Source organism: Periplaneta americana, chromosome 17 (genome assembly GCF_040183065.1).
Source record: "Periplaneta americana isolate PAMFEO1 chromosome 17, P.americana_PAMFEO1_priV1, whole genome shotgun sequence".
NCBI classification, from domain to species: domain Eukaryota; kingdom Metazoa; phylum Arthropoda; class Insecta; order Blattodea; family Blattidae; genus Periplaneta; species Periplaneta americana.
The window spans coordinates 117,415,696-117,433,350 of record NC_091133.1 but is presented as its reverse complement, the minus strand read 5'-3'; the positions used below and the strand labels follow the sequence as shown (position 1 = coordinate 117,433,350).

Genomic DNA, 17,655 nt, shown 5'->3' with positions numbered 1-17,655 from the left:
ATCCAGAGATTGTTATATGATATCCTAACTCTTTGAATTTGTAAAGTTATCTACTAATAAGTTCATGGTGCACGCTCATTCTTTCATTGCACTGAGAGATCCAACGAAAAGTGGAGTCTGCCATCAGGCGTCTGGTTTTCTTACTGTTCGTCTTATATAATATATAAAATATTCCAATAAATTAATTAAATGATGAATAATAAATTAAATTAATCAATAATAAAGGAATATACGAAATTAATAAATAATAAATTAATGAAGCATGATATTAGACCTACTTACCAAATTTAAATGTATTGTTTGTAAGTATGTTTCTATTAATTTATTTATTTATTTATTTATTTATTTATTTATTTATTTATTTATTTATTTACACTTAATTATACACAAAAATTACAATTAATACACAATAAAACCAATTAATACACAATAACAATTAATACACAATAAATAATTAATACACAATAACAATTAATACAGAATAAACAATTAATACACAATAACAATTAATACAGAATAATCAATTAATACAGAATAAAACACTTAATACACAATAACAATTAATACATAATAAACAATTAATACACAATAACAATTACTACACAATAAAACAGTTAATACAGAATAACAATTACAATAAACAATTAATATACAAGAACAATTAATACACAATAAATAATTAATACACAATAAAAATTAATACAGAATAAACAATTAATACAGAATAAAACACTTAATACACAATAACAATTAATACACACTAAATAATTAATACACAATAACAATTAATACAGAATAAACAATTAATACAGAATAAAACACTTAATACACAATAACAATTAATACATAATAAACAATTAATACACAATAACAATTACTACACAATAAAACAATTAATACAGAATAACAATTACAATAAACAATTAATATACAAGAACAATTAATACACAATAAATAATTAATACACAATAAAAATTAATACAGAATAAACAATTAATACAGAATAAAACACTTGATACACAATAACAATTAATACAAAATAAACAATTAATACACAATAACAATTACTACACAATAAAACAATTAATACACAATAACAATTAAAATAAACAATTAATACACAAGAACAATTAATACACAATAAATAATTAATACACAATAACAATTAATACAGAACAAACAATTAATACAGAATAAAAGACTTAATACACAATAACAATTAATACAAAATAAACAATTAATACACAATAACAATTACTACACAATAAAACAATTAATACACAATAACAATTAAAATAAACAATTAATACACAAGAACAATTAATACACAATAAATAATTAATACACAATAACAATTAATACAGAACAAACAATTAATACAGAATAAAAGACTTAATACACAATAATATTTAATACAAAATAAACAATTAATACACAATAAATAATTAATACACAATTAATACACAATAACAATTAATACAGAATAAACAATTAATACAGAATAAAACACTTAATACACAATAACAATTAATACAAAATAAACAATTAATACGCAATAACAATTACTACACAAGAAAACAATTAATACACAATAGCAATTACAATAAACAATTAATACACAATAACAATTAATACAGAATAAACACTTAATACACAATAACAATTACTACACAATAAAACAATTAATACACACTAACAATTACAATAAACAATTAATACACAAGAACAATTAATACATTATAAATAATTAAATACACAATAACAATTAATACAGAATAAATAATTAAGTACACAATAACAATTAATACAGAATAAACAATTAAGTACACAATAACAATTAATACAGAATAAATAATTAAATACACAATAACAATTAATACAGAATAAATAATTAAGTACACAATAACAATTGATACAGAATAAAACACTTAATACATAATAACAATTAATACACAATAAAACAATTAATACAAAATAAACAATTAATACACAATAACAATTACTACACAATAACAATTACAATAAAGAATTAATACACAAGAACAATTAATATACAATAGACAATTAATAGTTGTAAACAATTAATATACAATAAAACAATTAATACAAAATAGCAATTAATACACAAAAACAATTAATATAAAATAACATTAATACACAATAAAACAATTAATACACAATAAAAATTAATACTTAATAACATTCAATACACTATAAAACAATTAATACACAGTAAACAATTAATACACAATATCAATTAATACACAATAAACAATTAATATACAATAAACAATTAATACACAATAATAATTAATACAGAATAAACAATTGATACACAATAACAATTAATATAGAATAAGCAATTAATACAGAATAAAACACTTATTATACAATAACAATTAATATACAATAAAACCATTAATACAAAATAAACAATTAATACACAATAACAATTACAATAAACAATTAATACACAATAACAATTACAATAAAACAATTAATACACAATAACAATTACAATAAACAATTAATACACAATACACAATAAAACAATTAATGCAAAATAGCAATTAATACACAATAAAAATTAATACTTAATATCATTTAATACACTTTAAAACAATCAATACACAATAAACAATTAATACACAATATCAATTAATACACAATAAACAATTAATACACAATAAACAATTAATACACAAAAACAATTAATACACTATAAACAATTAATACACAATAACAATTCATATATAACAATTAATACATAATACGATTAATACACAATATATATTGTTATTACAATACACAATAATTACAAAATACGCAATAATTTCCATTAATAAATATAACAGTTGAAATAATGTAATTAATTAATAAGTATTGTTATTCAAGTGCTCACCCTCCACTTCGAAAGATTTTTTGGGACTCAATTTCAAGCGCATTCGAATGTCATTAATCCTTTCTCCCGTATGTAAGTCTTTGTTTACACAGTTACAACAGATCTTTTTTATTACACACAGATCCTGTAGATCTCTACTTATGAAGAAGTTATAAGGGTATTATTGTGAAGGAATTTGTGTCTCCGGATACTATCATCTAAACAATCGATTCAATTTCTTGTAACCTTTCTTTCTCACTAAATCTTCTACAATAAAAAATTATCTAAGCTAGAGAAAGCCATTTTACTTCCTTTATTTGCCAAACACTAATACTCACAAATGTCACAATGAACACACCAAGCGACCAATACGTCCGCACTCCACCCAAAACAATCGAGACCTTGTGTATGCGACTGGGACTCCACTGCTCGTTGGATCTCACTATGTCTTAATTGCATAAAAACTAATAAACGATGTTCTATTGTTTTAGATTATAATTTCCAATGATGGAGTCTGGGGCCTCTGTTACGAGCATTCCCCTTCAGAGGGCGTGGCTGTTGTACAGTTTCTGGAAGATATCTTCAAAAAGTGTGACAGCACACCTCTCCCCACCAAACCCATCCAAAGTAACATCCAGTATCCTCCTCCGCTGAGACTGGAGTGGTCACTCGATCAGCAGTGCCAGAAGTACATTCAGGATGCCATGCAGAACTTAGATTGGTAATTAACTTATTTTCACCTTGCATGCAGGAATTTTTGGATTGATTTCCGAGAAGCAAACAAATATTATTTAAGTAATTGATTAACTAGCGGACTTACTCGTGTTAATTATGTAAGTCTGTGCGGCTTGCAGCTGTTTCGGTGCTTCTTCACACCATCCTCAGAGCCTACTAGATTTCGGCGTCATATCGAACTTCTCTGTCTGTTGTGTAGGTGCGTTTGATTGTTGAAAAGTGTTGAAAAGTGGAGTCAAATAATATGTGTGTACTGAAATTGATCTGTGTGTTGAGAATTTGATCGGGGTGTGTTTTAGTGTGTTTGTATATTTCGTACTGTTCTAGTGTGTTGAGTTTTTGGTTCTTGGGTTGTATGTGTAGGATTTCCATGTCTGTATTTATGTTATTATATGTATGGTTAGCATTGGTTATGTGATCGGCGTATGTAGATGTATTGTGGCCTCTGGTTATTGCTTTGAAGTGTTCTTTGTAGCGTGTTTGGAATGATCTGCCTGTCTGTCCAATGTAGAACTTGTCGCAACTATTACATGTGAGTTTGTATACACCTGTGTGGTTGTATTTATTTGTTTGTGTGTTGAGACATTGGACAGACAGGCAGATCATTCCAAACTCGATACAAAGAACAAATTAAAGCAATGACCAGAGGACACAATACATCTACATATGCCGAACACATAACTAATGCTAACCACACATACAATAACATAAATATAGACATGGAAATCCTACACATACAACCCAAAAACCAAAAACTCAACACATTAGAACAATATGAAATATACAGACACACTAAAACACACCCTGATCAAATTCTCAACACACAGATCAATTTCAGAACACACACACTACTTGACACCACATTTCAACACTTTTCAACAATCGAACGCACCCACACAACAGGCAGCGAAGTTCGAGATGACGCCGAGATCTAGTAGGCTCTGAGGATGGTGTGAAGAAGCACCGAAACAGCTGTAAGCCGCACATGTTTACACAATTAACACGAGTAAGATATCCCCGCAACATGCCATGAAGGCACTTGGGGGGCATGGAGGTAGAGCCCCATGCTTTCCATGACCTCGGCACTAGAATAAGGTGGTGTGGTCGGCACCACGCTCTGACCGCCTTTTACCCCCGGGAAAGACCCGGTACTCAATTTTATAGAAGGCTGAGTGAACCTTGGGTCCGTTCTGAAACGAGTAAGATCGCCATTTAATCAATTATTTATAAAAATTCCTTATTGAAAAGGCAACAATGCTTATCATGTACATAATTTTTTTTTCTTTGTTGGTAACTCTATAGCATCTATTAGATGCTTTATGGTTGTGCTAACAGATGGAGTTACTTGTCAACAATGTGACGCTGAAACGTGTGTACAGGTTACTGCCCAGCGACAGTCCTGACATATTTTTATATTGTGATGATTGGATGTACATAATTTGTATTTAATTTCACTGCAGCCTGGTGGAGGACTTGGACTTCTATGTCTATCGGTTTCCTGGCTACGGTAAGGAGTTCATCAAGTCAGTTAAATGCAGCCCCGATGCCTACATTCAACTGTCACTGCAGCTTGCTTATTTCCGGTAATAACTAATGCATAGTCATTTCCTGTTTCAAACCGAACTGGAAGAAACAATCTGAAAACAAATGTAAGTCAAAAGGGACGAACAGATTTTCATATACAAAGTGGAAAGAACATCATTATAATAATTATGTAGTTTTTATACTAGTATAAAATAACAAGTCCATTATGGCTTTGGTCTCTGATTGCAGTTAATAGTACAAAACTTGTCAATGTTTTGACCATTGTTAAAAGATAAATGTTGGTTATTGCTGAATGTGATAAAATTAATTTTAAACAATTTTGTATTTTATAAAAGTACTTAGTTCTAAAACAATTATTTTAAACACACAAACTGAAGCACATTATTTTGTGAATTAACTTTAAATGTAAATTGCATGTAGCCAACTACTGAACACTAGTGGGCATAGGTGTGACACAGAGTTCTGTTACCTCATAACTGAGTTCTAGTCAAATTCTTCTCGAGTTCTACATTTAGGCCTACTCTGGCGAAATCTTCTTATTGCTGTTATTTTCCTTTATCTTCTATTTCTTTTCCTTTTCATCCTTCTCTCTAACGCCATCATCATCATCATCATCAAAGACACAATCATTATCACCATCATCATCAAAGCTTATATCATATTATGATTAACTATATCTTAAGTATTATATTATATTATATTATATTATATTATATTATATTATATTATATTATATTATATTATATTACATTACATTACATTACATTATATATTATATTATATTATATTATATTATATTATATTATATTATATTATATTATATTATATTATATTATATTACATTACATTACATTACATTACATTACATTACATTATATTATATTATATTATATTATATTATATTATATTATATTATATTATATTATATTATATTATATTATACTATATTATATTATATTTCTTTTCCTTTATTGTGCTAAAACAGCATGTTCCATTGCATACAATATTTGCAGTACTACATGCTATGTTTATGTTACATATTTCATAGTTTATAGTTGATATTCATATAGCAGTACATTATTGCAATATACAGATTCGGTTAAAATAGATATTACAATCCAAAAATTAAAATAAATAAAAATTATCTACTCTACACAATATATGATCAACTAGCAATTATAAATCTTATGCTTAAGTACATTACAAATCCACAATTAATTAATACATTACAATTACACATTACACATCCACAATTAAATTATCTATGTACTATATAGAATCAATCCGCTCGCTAGTTACAAAGCTTATGCCTAAATGCATTATCAGAAAAATTTGGTACAAGTGTTGCAATATTACAAACTATGTTTATATTATTAGTCGAATTTGATATATGTAGAATAGTTCATAGTTATCTAGCAATACACTATTGTAATAATTATATTATATTATATTATATTATATTATATTATATTATATTATATTATATTATATTATATTATATTATATTATATTATATTATATTATACTACTAGGTTCAAAAAGTTCCCGGAATTTTACTACCATTTTTCGTATTAATATATAACAAGGGATATTATACATTTGTTTTGTTGGTAACATTCATGATGTCATTTCCTTAAAGTTTGTTGATAATGGCAATTATTGGTTTTGAGTTGTAGGCAATTGTTTATCATAGTGTTTCGTTTGTTCGTCGCATTTTGTAATTATGTCCACAGAGCAAAGTACAAACATCAAGTTCTGTGTTTTGCTGGGGACATGATCAGCATGGCTGATGAAGATGGTGATTCCTTAAACAAAATGAAACTGGTGCTACTTGTACGACCCAGTCCCTAAACGACAGTCATCTGAGTGGAAATCGAAAACATCTCCTCGGAAGCAAAAATTTCCTAGGCACACTTCCAAAGGCAAAGTTATTTTAAATGTTATGTTTTATTTAACGACGCTCGCAACTGCAGAGGTTATATCAGCATCGCCGGATGTGCCGGAATTTTGTCCCGCAGGAGTTCTTTTTCATGCCAGTAAATCTACTAACATGAGCCTGTCGCATTTAAGCTCACTTAAAGCAAAGTTATGTTGGAAGTTTTCTTCGACTCTCAGGGTCTCATGCACCATGAGTTCATTCCAGAAGGTCGTACTGTAACGAAAGAATTGTACGTAGAAACCCTCCGTCGCCTCTGGGACGCAGTGAGAAGGAAACGTCCAGAAAAGTGGGTAGAAAACAACTGGTTCCTTATGCATGACAATGCACCTGCTCATCGCGCAATTATTGTAAAGAATTTTCTTGCCAGGCACAACATAACTGCTTTGGATCACCCACCATACTCTCCTGATCTCTCACCACCTGATTACTTTCTGTTTCCCCGTCTGAAAAGTCATCTGAAAGGACGGAGATTCAATGCTGAAGAGGTTATCGCAAACGCGACGAGAGCACTAAGACGGGTTTCACAAAATGGATTCCAGGCCTGCTTCCAGGAACTCTACACGCGTTGGCAAAAGTGTGTTGTTGCGGAAGGAAACTATTTTGAAGGAAATGCTGTAGAATAGTGTTTAAGGTACGTTGTTTCTATGATGCTAGCAAATTCCGGGAACTTTTTGAACCTAGTATGTATTATATTATATTATATTATATTATATTATATTATATTATATTATATTATATTATATTATATTATATTATATTATATTATATTATATTATATTATATTATATTATATTATATTATATTATATTATATTTTATTTTATTTTATGTAACTTTAATTTTGTAGTTAACATTTGTGGTACATTTTGGAAATTCTGTTATGGTTGGGCAATTCACTAACATCATCGTTTCATATCGGTAATTTTTATTTTATATTTTATTAATTCCTTATTTAATATATTCTGTACTGATACTACTTACAGTAGACCTATGTAATATCCTTTACCCAGATTACTCTGCTTTGACGGTAACAACTTTCGTCAGGTTTACTATGCTTCCATCTAGTTGTTGCATAAGGAGTCACGTCATAACTCCCATTTGAATTGCATTAGCGACTGTACTGTCATCTCGTGTTCGTTTACGGCAGACGGGTGGCGATCCTGGCGGTTCTCTTCAAAGTGCAACCGATTTTAACATAGGAATGAGCAATCTATATGTGATCCGAGGTAATATCTAAATTTCTCCAAATACAACAGAGAATTTAAATTAAATTACACAACATTTGACAAGAAACATTGAAATATTACAAACAATGCTGGAATTATAATAAAATCAAACAAATAGTATGCACAAACTACTGAATACATTAAATATAACTGAATATATTAAATAATCAAATATAAAATTATCTTAAAAAATTTACCTCCATATGAGCGACATTCATGGTAATTGACCATCATTACCATTATGACATGTGTTTAGAGTAGGTGTTATGGATATAAAATGTCTATGGAAAAATCACGATGCAAAATCTAAAAATACAGAGTGGAAGGTATTCATTGACAGTAACGAAACAGAATAAATCCTTAACATAAAAGGAACAGAATTATTCTTTGCCATTTTGCGTCATTCCGTTTTGTTTAGTGGCAAACAGACTTTGTTAGTAGAAAATATTACAACATTGTAGTGAATTCAGTAGCACTTGCACCACCCATCTCCACAGTGACGGAAATAGTAATTTATAGTAAAAAAGAGTAAAATTAGATTTTATGCGCGAGTGGGAAGTTTAATGCCTGAGGCAAAACTGACGGTGATAATTTCCACACGCGCATGAAATCTGTTTACTCCAGCGTGCTATACATTATTTTATCCATGGCTGGTATTTAAATTTCATTACTGTTATCTAAATTCAATTTTAAGTTGTATGCCTCTTCTTTGTAATGTTTGTGAAGAAATTACAAATGAATGAATGTATGGATTTTATTGTTGCTAATGTGTTGGTTGTCGTGGAAAATATTTCAATTCACAGCTGTGAATAAGGCCATTGTTTAGGTTACTAAAGTCAGTGAAAGAAAGATCAGTTTAGACACCAGTCATGAATAAAAATGTAAACAAACATTGTCTGTTGCACGCTCCACTGCATGAAACCTACATCCTGCGGTACTCAGACCATAGGGTGAAGCATACGTCTACATTTTGGTAATAGCATTCCTAAACATCCATTAGTTTAAATGATTTCTTAATAATTAAAGTAACAAAATACATTTAGATCGTAAACTTGACAGAAAACATTATGCAAAATATTTGTTGGATCTGAGAAGTATAATGTAATAGTACATTATGCAACGAGCCTATAATGATAGTAATTAAGAATCGAGTATGGATATTTATGAAACGAGCGCAAGCGAGTTTCATAATTTTCATACGAGCTTCTTAATTACCATTATAGGCGAGTTTCATACGACTTTTTATGCTCGACCATATTTCTAACTTGAAATTACAGGTATTCAGATGTATACATTTTATTTGTATCTGACAAGATCGGAAGTGACCTTGTTCTAGGTCGTGAATTGTGAGATGTGCGCAGACGCGAAAGTATTGATTTCTTCCGAGGAACAACAATGCCATTGACCTTGATGTATAATCCCGTTAAACTTGATAATATTATAATATTATAACCTTGATTATTGAATTTGACATTGAAAAACGAGATGACAAATTGAATTTATTTGAATATTATTTACAATTAACGCTAATAATATAGTAGCAGAACATAACCTTCTGCGACAGTATTGGATTTCGAGCCTCCGTGACTTTTCGCTAATTCTCTTTCGATTGCATATCCGAGAATAATCGATACTTGCGGTTTTATAACGGTACAAAGCTGACTTGTCATTGGCTGAACACCTGTAAGCTGAGTTGTCATTGGCTGAAGACCTGTACTTTAATGAGTAGGTGTACTTTAATGACATGCATTAAAGGACTGCTACCAGATGTATAATTAGTACATTTCGGCATGGTCGAGCATAAAGACATTTATAAAATATGTATTTATGTATAATATATATATATATATATATGTATCCGTCAGAATGCTTCCTATGAGGTTTATGAGGAGGTTGGTTGCGTCTCTTCTGATGGCTCTACTAGACGGGCTGATATCATCATAATTGATCGGCAGAAGGATAAGGGTGTCATTCTTGATCCCACAATCCGTTTTGAGATGCATGAGCAACAGCCACAAGAGGTGTGTCGTGAAAAACAAGTCATATATGAGCCTTGTTGTCAGCATCTTGGAGCACAATACCACATCACACATTGGACAGTTTTTGGGCTCATGTTCGGTGCCCGTGGCATGGTCCCACGTGAAACTTTAAATCAACTTAAACAATATAAAATTTCTGATGCAACGATTGATGCCATAGGATCTCACGTGTTAAAATCATCTTTAGGTATAATTAATAATCATTTGTACCCAACAAAGTTTTTATTGTAAATGATTTCCTACGTTTTCTTATCTTAATGTTTTTTCTTTTTCTTTCCAAGTGTCACAAAATTGTTTTGTTTACTTATTCTTTATGAATTGATTAGTAGGCCTATCTTTCGAACCCTTATTTAGGGCGGCTTTTATTTCTACAAATGATCATGTTCAAAAGATAATGAAATAAAAAATTATCATGTAAAATAATAATAATACTGTTGTGCTCAGTAATAACTAAAACCATTTTTATTTATTGGGCTGGGTCAACAAAGAAACCATTCCATATTGGTCCTCAGAAAATCATCGAGAAATTAATCAGCGACCTCTCTACATTGAATGCGTTAGTGTTTGGTGTGTTGTTGCACAATTTGAAATAACAGAGCCACACTTTTTGAGGAAGGAGACAGTCTTTGTTTGAGGAGTGTATAGCTCGTGAGGGCAAGCATTTGAACGATGTTATCTTTAAAACAAGGCTGCAAAAGGGTATCTGTCGGATACAGGGGGAGAGCCATCAATCCTTCCCATTGAAGGCTTTAAGGAACCAACCTGGACAAATACCCAATGTCCCATCCCTACCTTCCCGTGGTGCAGCTGTTAGTAAGCATAATTTTACGAGCTGAACTAAAGGGAGGGGCTACTCATCAATTAGCACTGGTCAGCTTGATGAGTTAATGACTGAATTTGGTATAATATTCCTCTATTCAATACCTAATTCCCTCTTTACCCTTTCCTATTCAGCCCTCTGACTGAACTCTTACTTTTTTCGACCTCGACGGCATTAGAGCATTCGAGGCCTAGGGGTTCATTTCCCTTTCCTTCCTCCTCTTTCTACTTTTCTGTTCCTAGTGCTGACCTGCTATGGCACTAAAATCGTCCTCCAGTGGCTTAAGGAGGGAAAGCTGGTGATCAACAAGAACTCCCAGCTAGGTCCAATGGACCCGTCGACCAACAGCAGGTGTGGTCCTCCAGATATTCTGGGGGTTGTGTGCGTATGAAGTAGCCACCAAAACGTTGAAATATGATGTTCACTTAAATCGGCTACAACTTGCCATTTTCACTCCAATATGAAATGAGTACCATTAAGGTAAAATTATCCGGAGGTAAAATAGTCCCCCAATCGGATCTCCAGGCGGGGACTACTTTAATGGTACAGAATCAACTATTAAATCTGTGCTTCAGTGGCTGATCATGATAATATCTTTGAAAAATATTGGAGTGCAAGAGGTCAAATGACTTTATTGTCAAATGCCTGGCATTAGAAAACAACAACAACATCTTTAAAACAAAGTGATGTCAAAATGGCAAACATTCTTCTATAAGATGGTAAAATAAAATTTTGAATAGGATCTATGTTGCTCTTGTTATTTATGTTTCTAATCGGGGAGATCATTCTGTATGGTAATCAATTCCCATTTCTGTTTCCCCATAAATGTAACACACCTCTGAACCTCTGACATTAACATACATTAGTAGATGATTAATATACTTACTTACTTACTCACTTACTTACAAATGGCTTTTAAGGAACCCGAAGGTTCATTGCCGCCCTCACACAAGCCCGCCATCGGTCCCTATCCTGTGCAAGATTAATCCAGTCTCTATATCATATCCCACCTCCCTCAAATACATTTTAATATTATCCTCCCATCTACGTCTCGGCCTCCCCAAAGGTCTTTTTCCCTCCGGCCTCCCAACTAACACTTTATATGCATTTCTGGATTCGCCCATACGTGCTACATGCCCTGCCCATCTCAAACGTCTGGATTCAATGTTCCTAATTATGTCAGGTGAAGAATACAATGCGTGCAGCTCTGCGTTGTGTAACTTTCTCCATTCTCCTGTAACTTCATCCCGCTTAGCCCCAAATATTTTCCTAAGCACCTTATTCTCAAACACCCTTAGCCTATGTTCCTCTCTCAGAGTGAGAGTCCAAGTTTCACAACCATAAAGAACAACCGGTAATATAACTGTTTTATAAATTCTAACTTTCAGATTTTTTGACAGCAGACTATATGATAAAAGCTTCTCAACCGAATAATAACACACATTTCCCATATTTATTCTGCATTTAATTTCCTCTCGAGTGTCATTTATATTTGTTACTTTTGCTCCAAGATGATTAATATACTTAAAATAAACTCCACAGACACTAGAAACAGAGGTCATCTTATTGTGGACTGACATCAGACCTCATTTCTTGTTTAATGTAAGTGAATGGTTGCAGATTGTATCGCAAACTGGTGGCAACTTACGAGAGCGCATCAACACGGCGCTTCCTGCTAGGACGTGTGGACTGTATCAGGTCTGCTCACAGCGAGGTGCTCCAATGGGTGACTGCCATGTGTCAGGATGAGTCTGGCGCGGAAGAGAGTGAGACAGAGGATATACAATCTGGGAAACGGGTAACCTTCAGTCTCTACGATGTGAGTGCGTGTTATCATATCACATCACAATCCATTTTCAGTTCCGAAGCAAAATCGTGACTCTGGTTACATCATATTGCTTCCTCATAGTCTAATATAAATCATTATTTTTATTATATAAAATAATATTGTTATTGTCGTTCCATTCTCCAAGAACTAGGCTACAAAGGTTGTACAAAATAAACAATTAAAAGTGTATTATGTATCAGAGGGGTTACCGGGTTTGAACTTTCTCCACTTGAACTTTTTAAACAAAATTACATATTTAAATCTGAATACTTTTTAAATTCATAATCGTCTCCCTTCCTCTAATTTTTCACTGTCAGAGTAACAAAATCTACATCGACATAAGGCATAGTCCTCCTATCTAGGGTGACCAGATTGACATCGATAAAAAAGAGGACACAAAGCTTAAAAAACGAGGATGTTGTTCGAAAAAAGTAGGACAGAAAATATGTACCTTAGATTTAGGCTTAGGCCTATATCATACTTTATGCTCGACCATGCTGAAATGTAGTAATTATACACCTGGTAGCAGTCCTTTAATGCATGTCATTAAAGTACACCTACTCATTAAAGTACAGGTCTTCAGCCAATCACAAGTCAACTTTGTACCGTTATATCGATTATTCTCGGATATACAATCGACAAACAATTAGCGAAAAGTCACGGAGGCTGGAATTCCAATTCTGTCGCAGAAGGTTATGTTCTGTTACTATAATAATTAGCGTTAATTGTAAATAATATTCAAATAAATTCAATTTGTCATCTCGTTTTTCAATTCTAAATCAATTTCCAGGTTATATCAGACTAATGTTCATTCTTATTCTGTGCCAAGGTCAATGACATTCGGCCTCGGAAAAAAACAATACTTTCGCGTCTGCGCACATCTCACAATTCAGGTCAGTTCGCACATAACCATAAAAAGACATAATTTTCAATACTTTCAGGTTAGAAATATGGTCGAGCATAAAAAGTCGTATGAAACTTGCCTATAATGGTAATTAAGGCGCTCGTATGAAAATTATGAAACAAGCGCAATCATACTTGCGTCTTAATTACTACCGTTATAGGCTCGTTGCATAATGTACTATTAAATTACGTCAATATCTCTTTTTATTGCAAAATATTTGCAGTACCTATAGATTTAGGCTTATATCATATTACAAGTATGTTAATATCTATTTTATTACAAAATAATTATGAAAAAACTTAATAATAAATGATTTTACAGTTAGCTAGCCTACATATGAAAGTCATTGGAAGTATAAAAAATTATTAAAGAGGACAGAAAATATCTATTTAGATTTACATTCGCATCTGGATTTACTAGCTACTTCTGAGCAACGACCATAATGAGGAACAAAGGGAATTACGATCGTTGGCAAAGAGTATATTTCATTGAAACTGCTGCTGCCACCTACAGGCAAATTACTTGAAAAGGTGTCAAAGCAGATAATTTCAAAATATCAGGCATACAAGTTACGATTTTTTTTAAATCAGCGAAGACTCCGGACAAAGGCCTAAAAAGGAGGACATGTCCGGACAAAAGAGGGCGTCTGGTCACCCTACTCCTACCCCTCCTTCAATAATCTGTGCTTGGTGCAGCGGCACATTCGAATTAAAACAATGCTATCTTTATTATAGAGAGACTACCGAATAATGCCTGCCTTCTAATGAAATGAAGCTGACACAATATGAAATTCAACTTTTGTGAAAATTGTCGATTTTAAACTCATTTTAAAAATGGTATTCACCCATCCATTAGTTTGAGTTCTGACTTTATTATGAAAAATTCGTTTAACTTTTTGCATTTCACAGTTCATATTTTTAATAATAATAATAATAATAATAATAATAATAATAATAATAATAATAATAATAATAATAATACACAACATTTAAAATACCAATAATATAAATTGTAAAATATTTCAACGATTGTAAGTGATGTTATTCATATAACAGTCAGGAATAAATAGAAGAAAGGATTACCAGTACTCAGAAAATATTGATATTTGTGGAAATTACCAGGCAAACAATATTTCAATGGAAAAAAATGAGATGCCATTTTGTGTTGCTTATTACCCGTTAATGGTAATTATACAGTACTAAATCTAAAAATAGTAAACAATTTAAGAAATGGCGTATATTGAGAATATAAAATTTCAAGGTTACAAAGTTCTTCATTGCTGAGAAAAATAATTGAATTTCACTAATTTTTCAGTAGTATTCAGAGCTATATGTCTCCCCTTAAACTCGGTGTTAAAATAATTGTGTTAAATACCGTTACCTACTGTTGAGTTATCGTGACCATCCCATTGTCACGCACGCACACACACATACCATGTAGACAATGTTTGTAATTTAACTACTACAATGTTATTATATCATTGTCCTTTGAATGCATGTTATGATTTTCCAAGCAGAATGACTATCACAGCATGTTTAATATTATTGTCACGAAACTCTTTTTACACTTTCCATTAACTACCACATAAATTACAGAAACAATAGGCCTATTGTGGTACTCAAAAACTAGATTTAGAGGTTTTAAAGGAAATGCATGTATCAGAAGTGTGGTCCTTGACATTCTACCTAACTGCATGCCATCTTCTCTCTCAGTCGATCTGTGTACCAGTACAATCTTTTATTCTACACTATTGAAAGTAACTTATTTTAAACAGTGCTTACTAGTAAATTTAAAAGGAAGTACTACAGGATGATTCAGAAAAACTGAGCCATAAATTTTCAGAAATGACTTTGAGAACTATTCCATTGAAGATATTTCATGGATATTTCCTCTGAAAATAAAAACTAACTTAAAGATCTTTCGTGGAAAAAAAACTAGTACCTAGTACTGTAACATTTGTTTAGATAACATTTTAGAAAGTGTACTGGTACTTGCATTTAATTGACTCGGATACAATTTATCATTTCTAGAAAAATTTAATGTGAACAGACATCCCGTTTTGAATAGAGTTTTTATTTTTTTTATTTTGTTGGGTTATTTTACGACGCTGCATCAACATCTAGGTTATTTAGCGTCTGAATGAGATGAAGGTGATAATGCCGGTGAAATGAGTCCGGGGTCCAGCACCGAAAGTTACTCAGCATTTGCTCGTATTGGGTTGAGGGAAAACCCCGGAAAAAACCTCAACCAGGTAACTTGCCCCAACCGGGATTCGAACTCAGGCCACCTGGTTTGGCGGCAGACGCGCTGACCGTTACTCCACAGGTGTGGACTTGAATAGGGCAGTCCCGTTTTCAGACCTTCTGTTCCAGTGTCCTCATAGTTCTTGTTGTTACGTCTATTAACCCATTTTGTTGGAAAATGCAAAAAAGAATCTTGCTCAGCAATGTCCCAAAATGGAATGATGTTGAAATGTGTATAGATATCATTACAAACCTTTCTGGCGAATCCAACATTGATGACAAAGCCATGTTCAGTGAGTTTGTTTATGTGAAGCAATTTTTGCAGTGAAGACAAAGTCACCCAATGGAAGAGAGAAGAGAAAGAAATCCAAATGAGATGGGTATAAATGTTTCAGCATTTCTCCTTTCAACAGTTGTCAGAAACATTGCTAAAACTGTATAATTTGGCTTATCCCTGCTTGGAATCAATGCTCCTATAGAAAGAGTTTTTACCAGAATGAATCTCCTTGATGGAGATGTGTGTAAAACCACCCACAATCCTCCTTGAAGTTTCCCCACACTCCATTATTAACCAATGCATGTTTCATATGTAGTACAGAAAGGCCAGCCTACACAGAATTAACACACATTTATCATGAATCCCATGTTCTCAATTTAGAGGATCAAAGGAGAGTTCACGCTACACATAAATACAGTAAGCTAACCTGTTAAAGCCAGAAGTGCTAAATTCTTACCATATTTTGACGTAATATAATGGCGACATGTGGATACCTTTATCATTCTACTACATCAATTTTCTTATAGGTTATTTTACGGCGCTTTATCAACATCTTAGGTTATTTAGCGTCTGAATGAGCTGAAGGTGATAATGCCAGTGAAATGAGTCCGGGGTCCAGCACCGAAAGTTACCCAGCATTTGCTCATATTGAATTGTGGGAAAATCTTGGAAAAAACCTCAACCAGGTAACTTGCCCCGACCGGAAATCGAACCCGGACCACCTGGTTTCGCGGTCAGACGCGCTAACCATTACTCCACAGGTGTGAACCTCTACAGCACCAAAATAGGATGTCATTGGATATGGGTTCTCTAAGTCAATCTGAAAATTAGTCGGTGAAATCACTCTGTATGCAGATGAAATTTCAGTTTTTTTATTGCAATCAGGGGAGTATTTTGCGGGCTACCGGGGCTACCGGCGGTAGCCCAAGGAAATTACAAAAGAAAAAGTTTATAATATAACATAATGTAATAATTTTGTATTATTAGTTTTACCATAGTAATTAAAATTAAAGTAATTGTTAGATATATTTTGTGTAATAATAGGGTCAGCGGTAGCCCAAACCCTTTAACCAGTATACGCCTCTGATTGCAATGTTATTTCATCTCAAATCCTTGAGTGAAAACAGATCAGAATCGGTTCCAGTTAGCCTACTTCTTTATTTAATTATTATTTTCAAAATCTAAAGAAATATTTTAAGAAAAGTTATAAGATACCGAA

At 32.1% G+C, this 17,655-nt stretch overlaps 1 protein-coding gene across 2 annotated transcripts in view; it reads left to right on the top strand.

Annotated features, from left to right (window-relative positions):
* LOC138692690 (vesicular acetylcholine transporter-like) overlaps positions 1-17,655 on the top strand; it is a 436,812-nt gene that overhangs the window by 398,647 nt on the left and 20,510 nt on the right. The window contains exons 8-10 of one of the 2 annotated variants that reach the window (XM_069815818.1): positions 3,373-3,602; positions 5,077-5,199; positions 12,805-13,003. In XM_069815818.1, coding sequence (XP_069671919.1) covers positions 3,373-3,602; positions 5,077-5,199; positions 12,805-13,003 — 552 coding nt within the window. The remainder of the gene's footprint in view (positions 1-3,372; positions 3,603-5,076; positions 5,200-12,804; positions 13,004-17,655) is intronic. The other variant, XM_069815817.1, reaches the window with a different exon arrangement.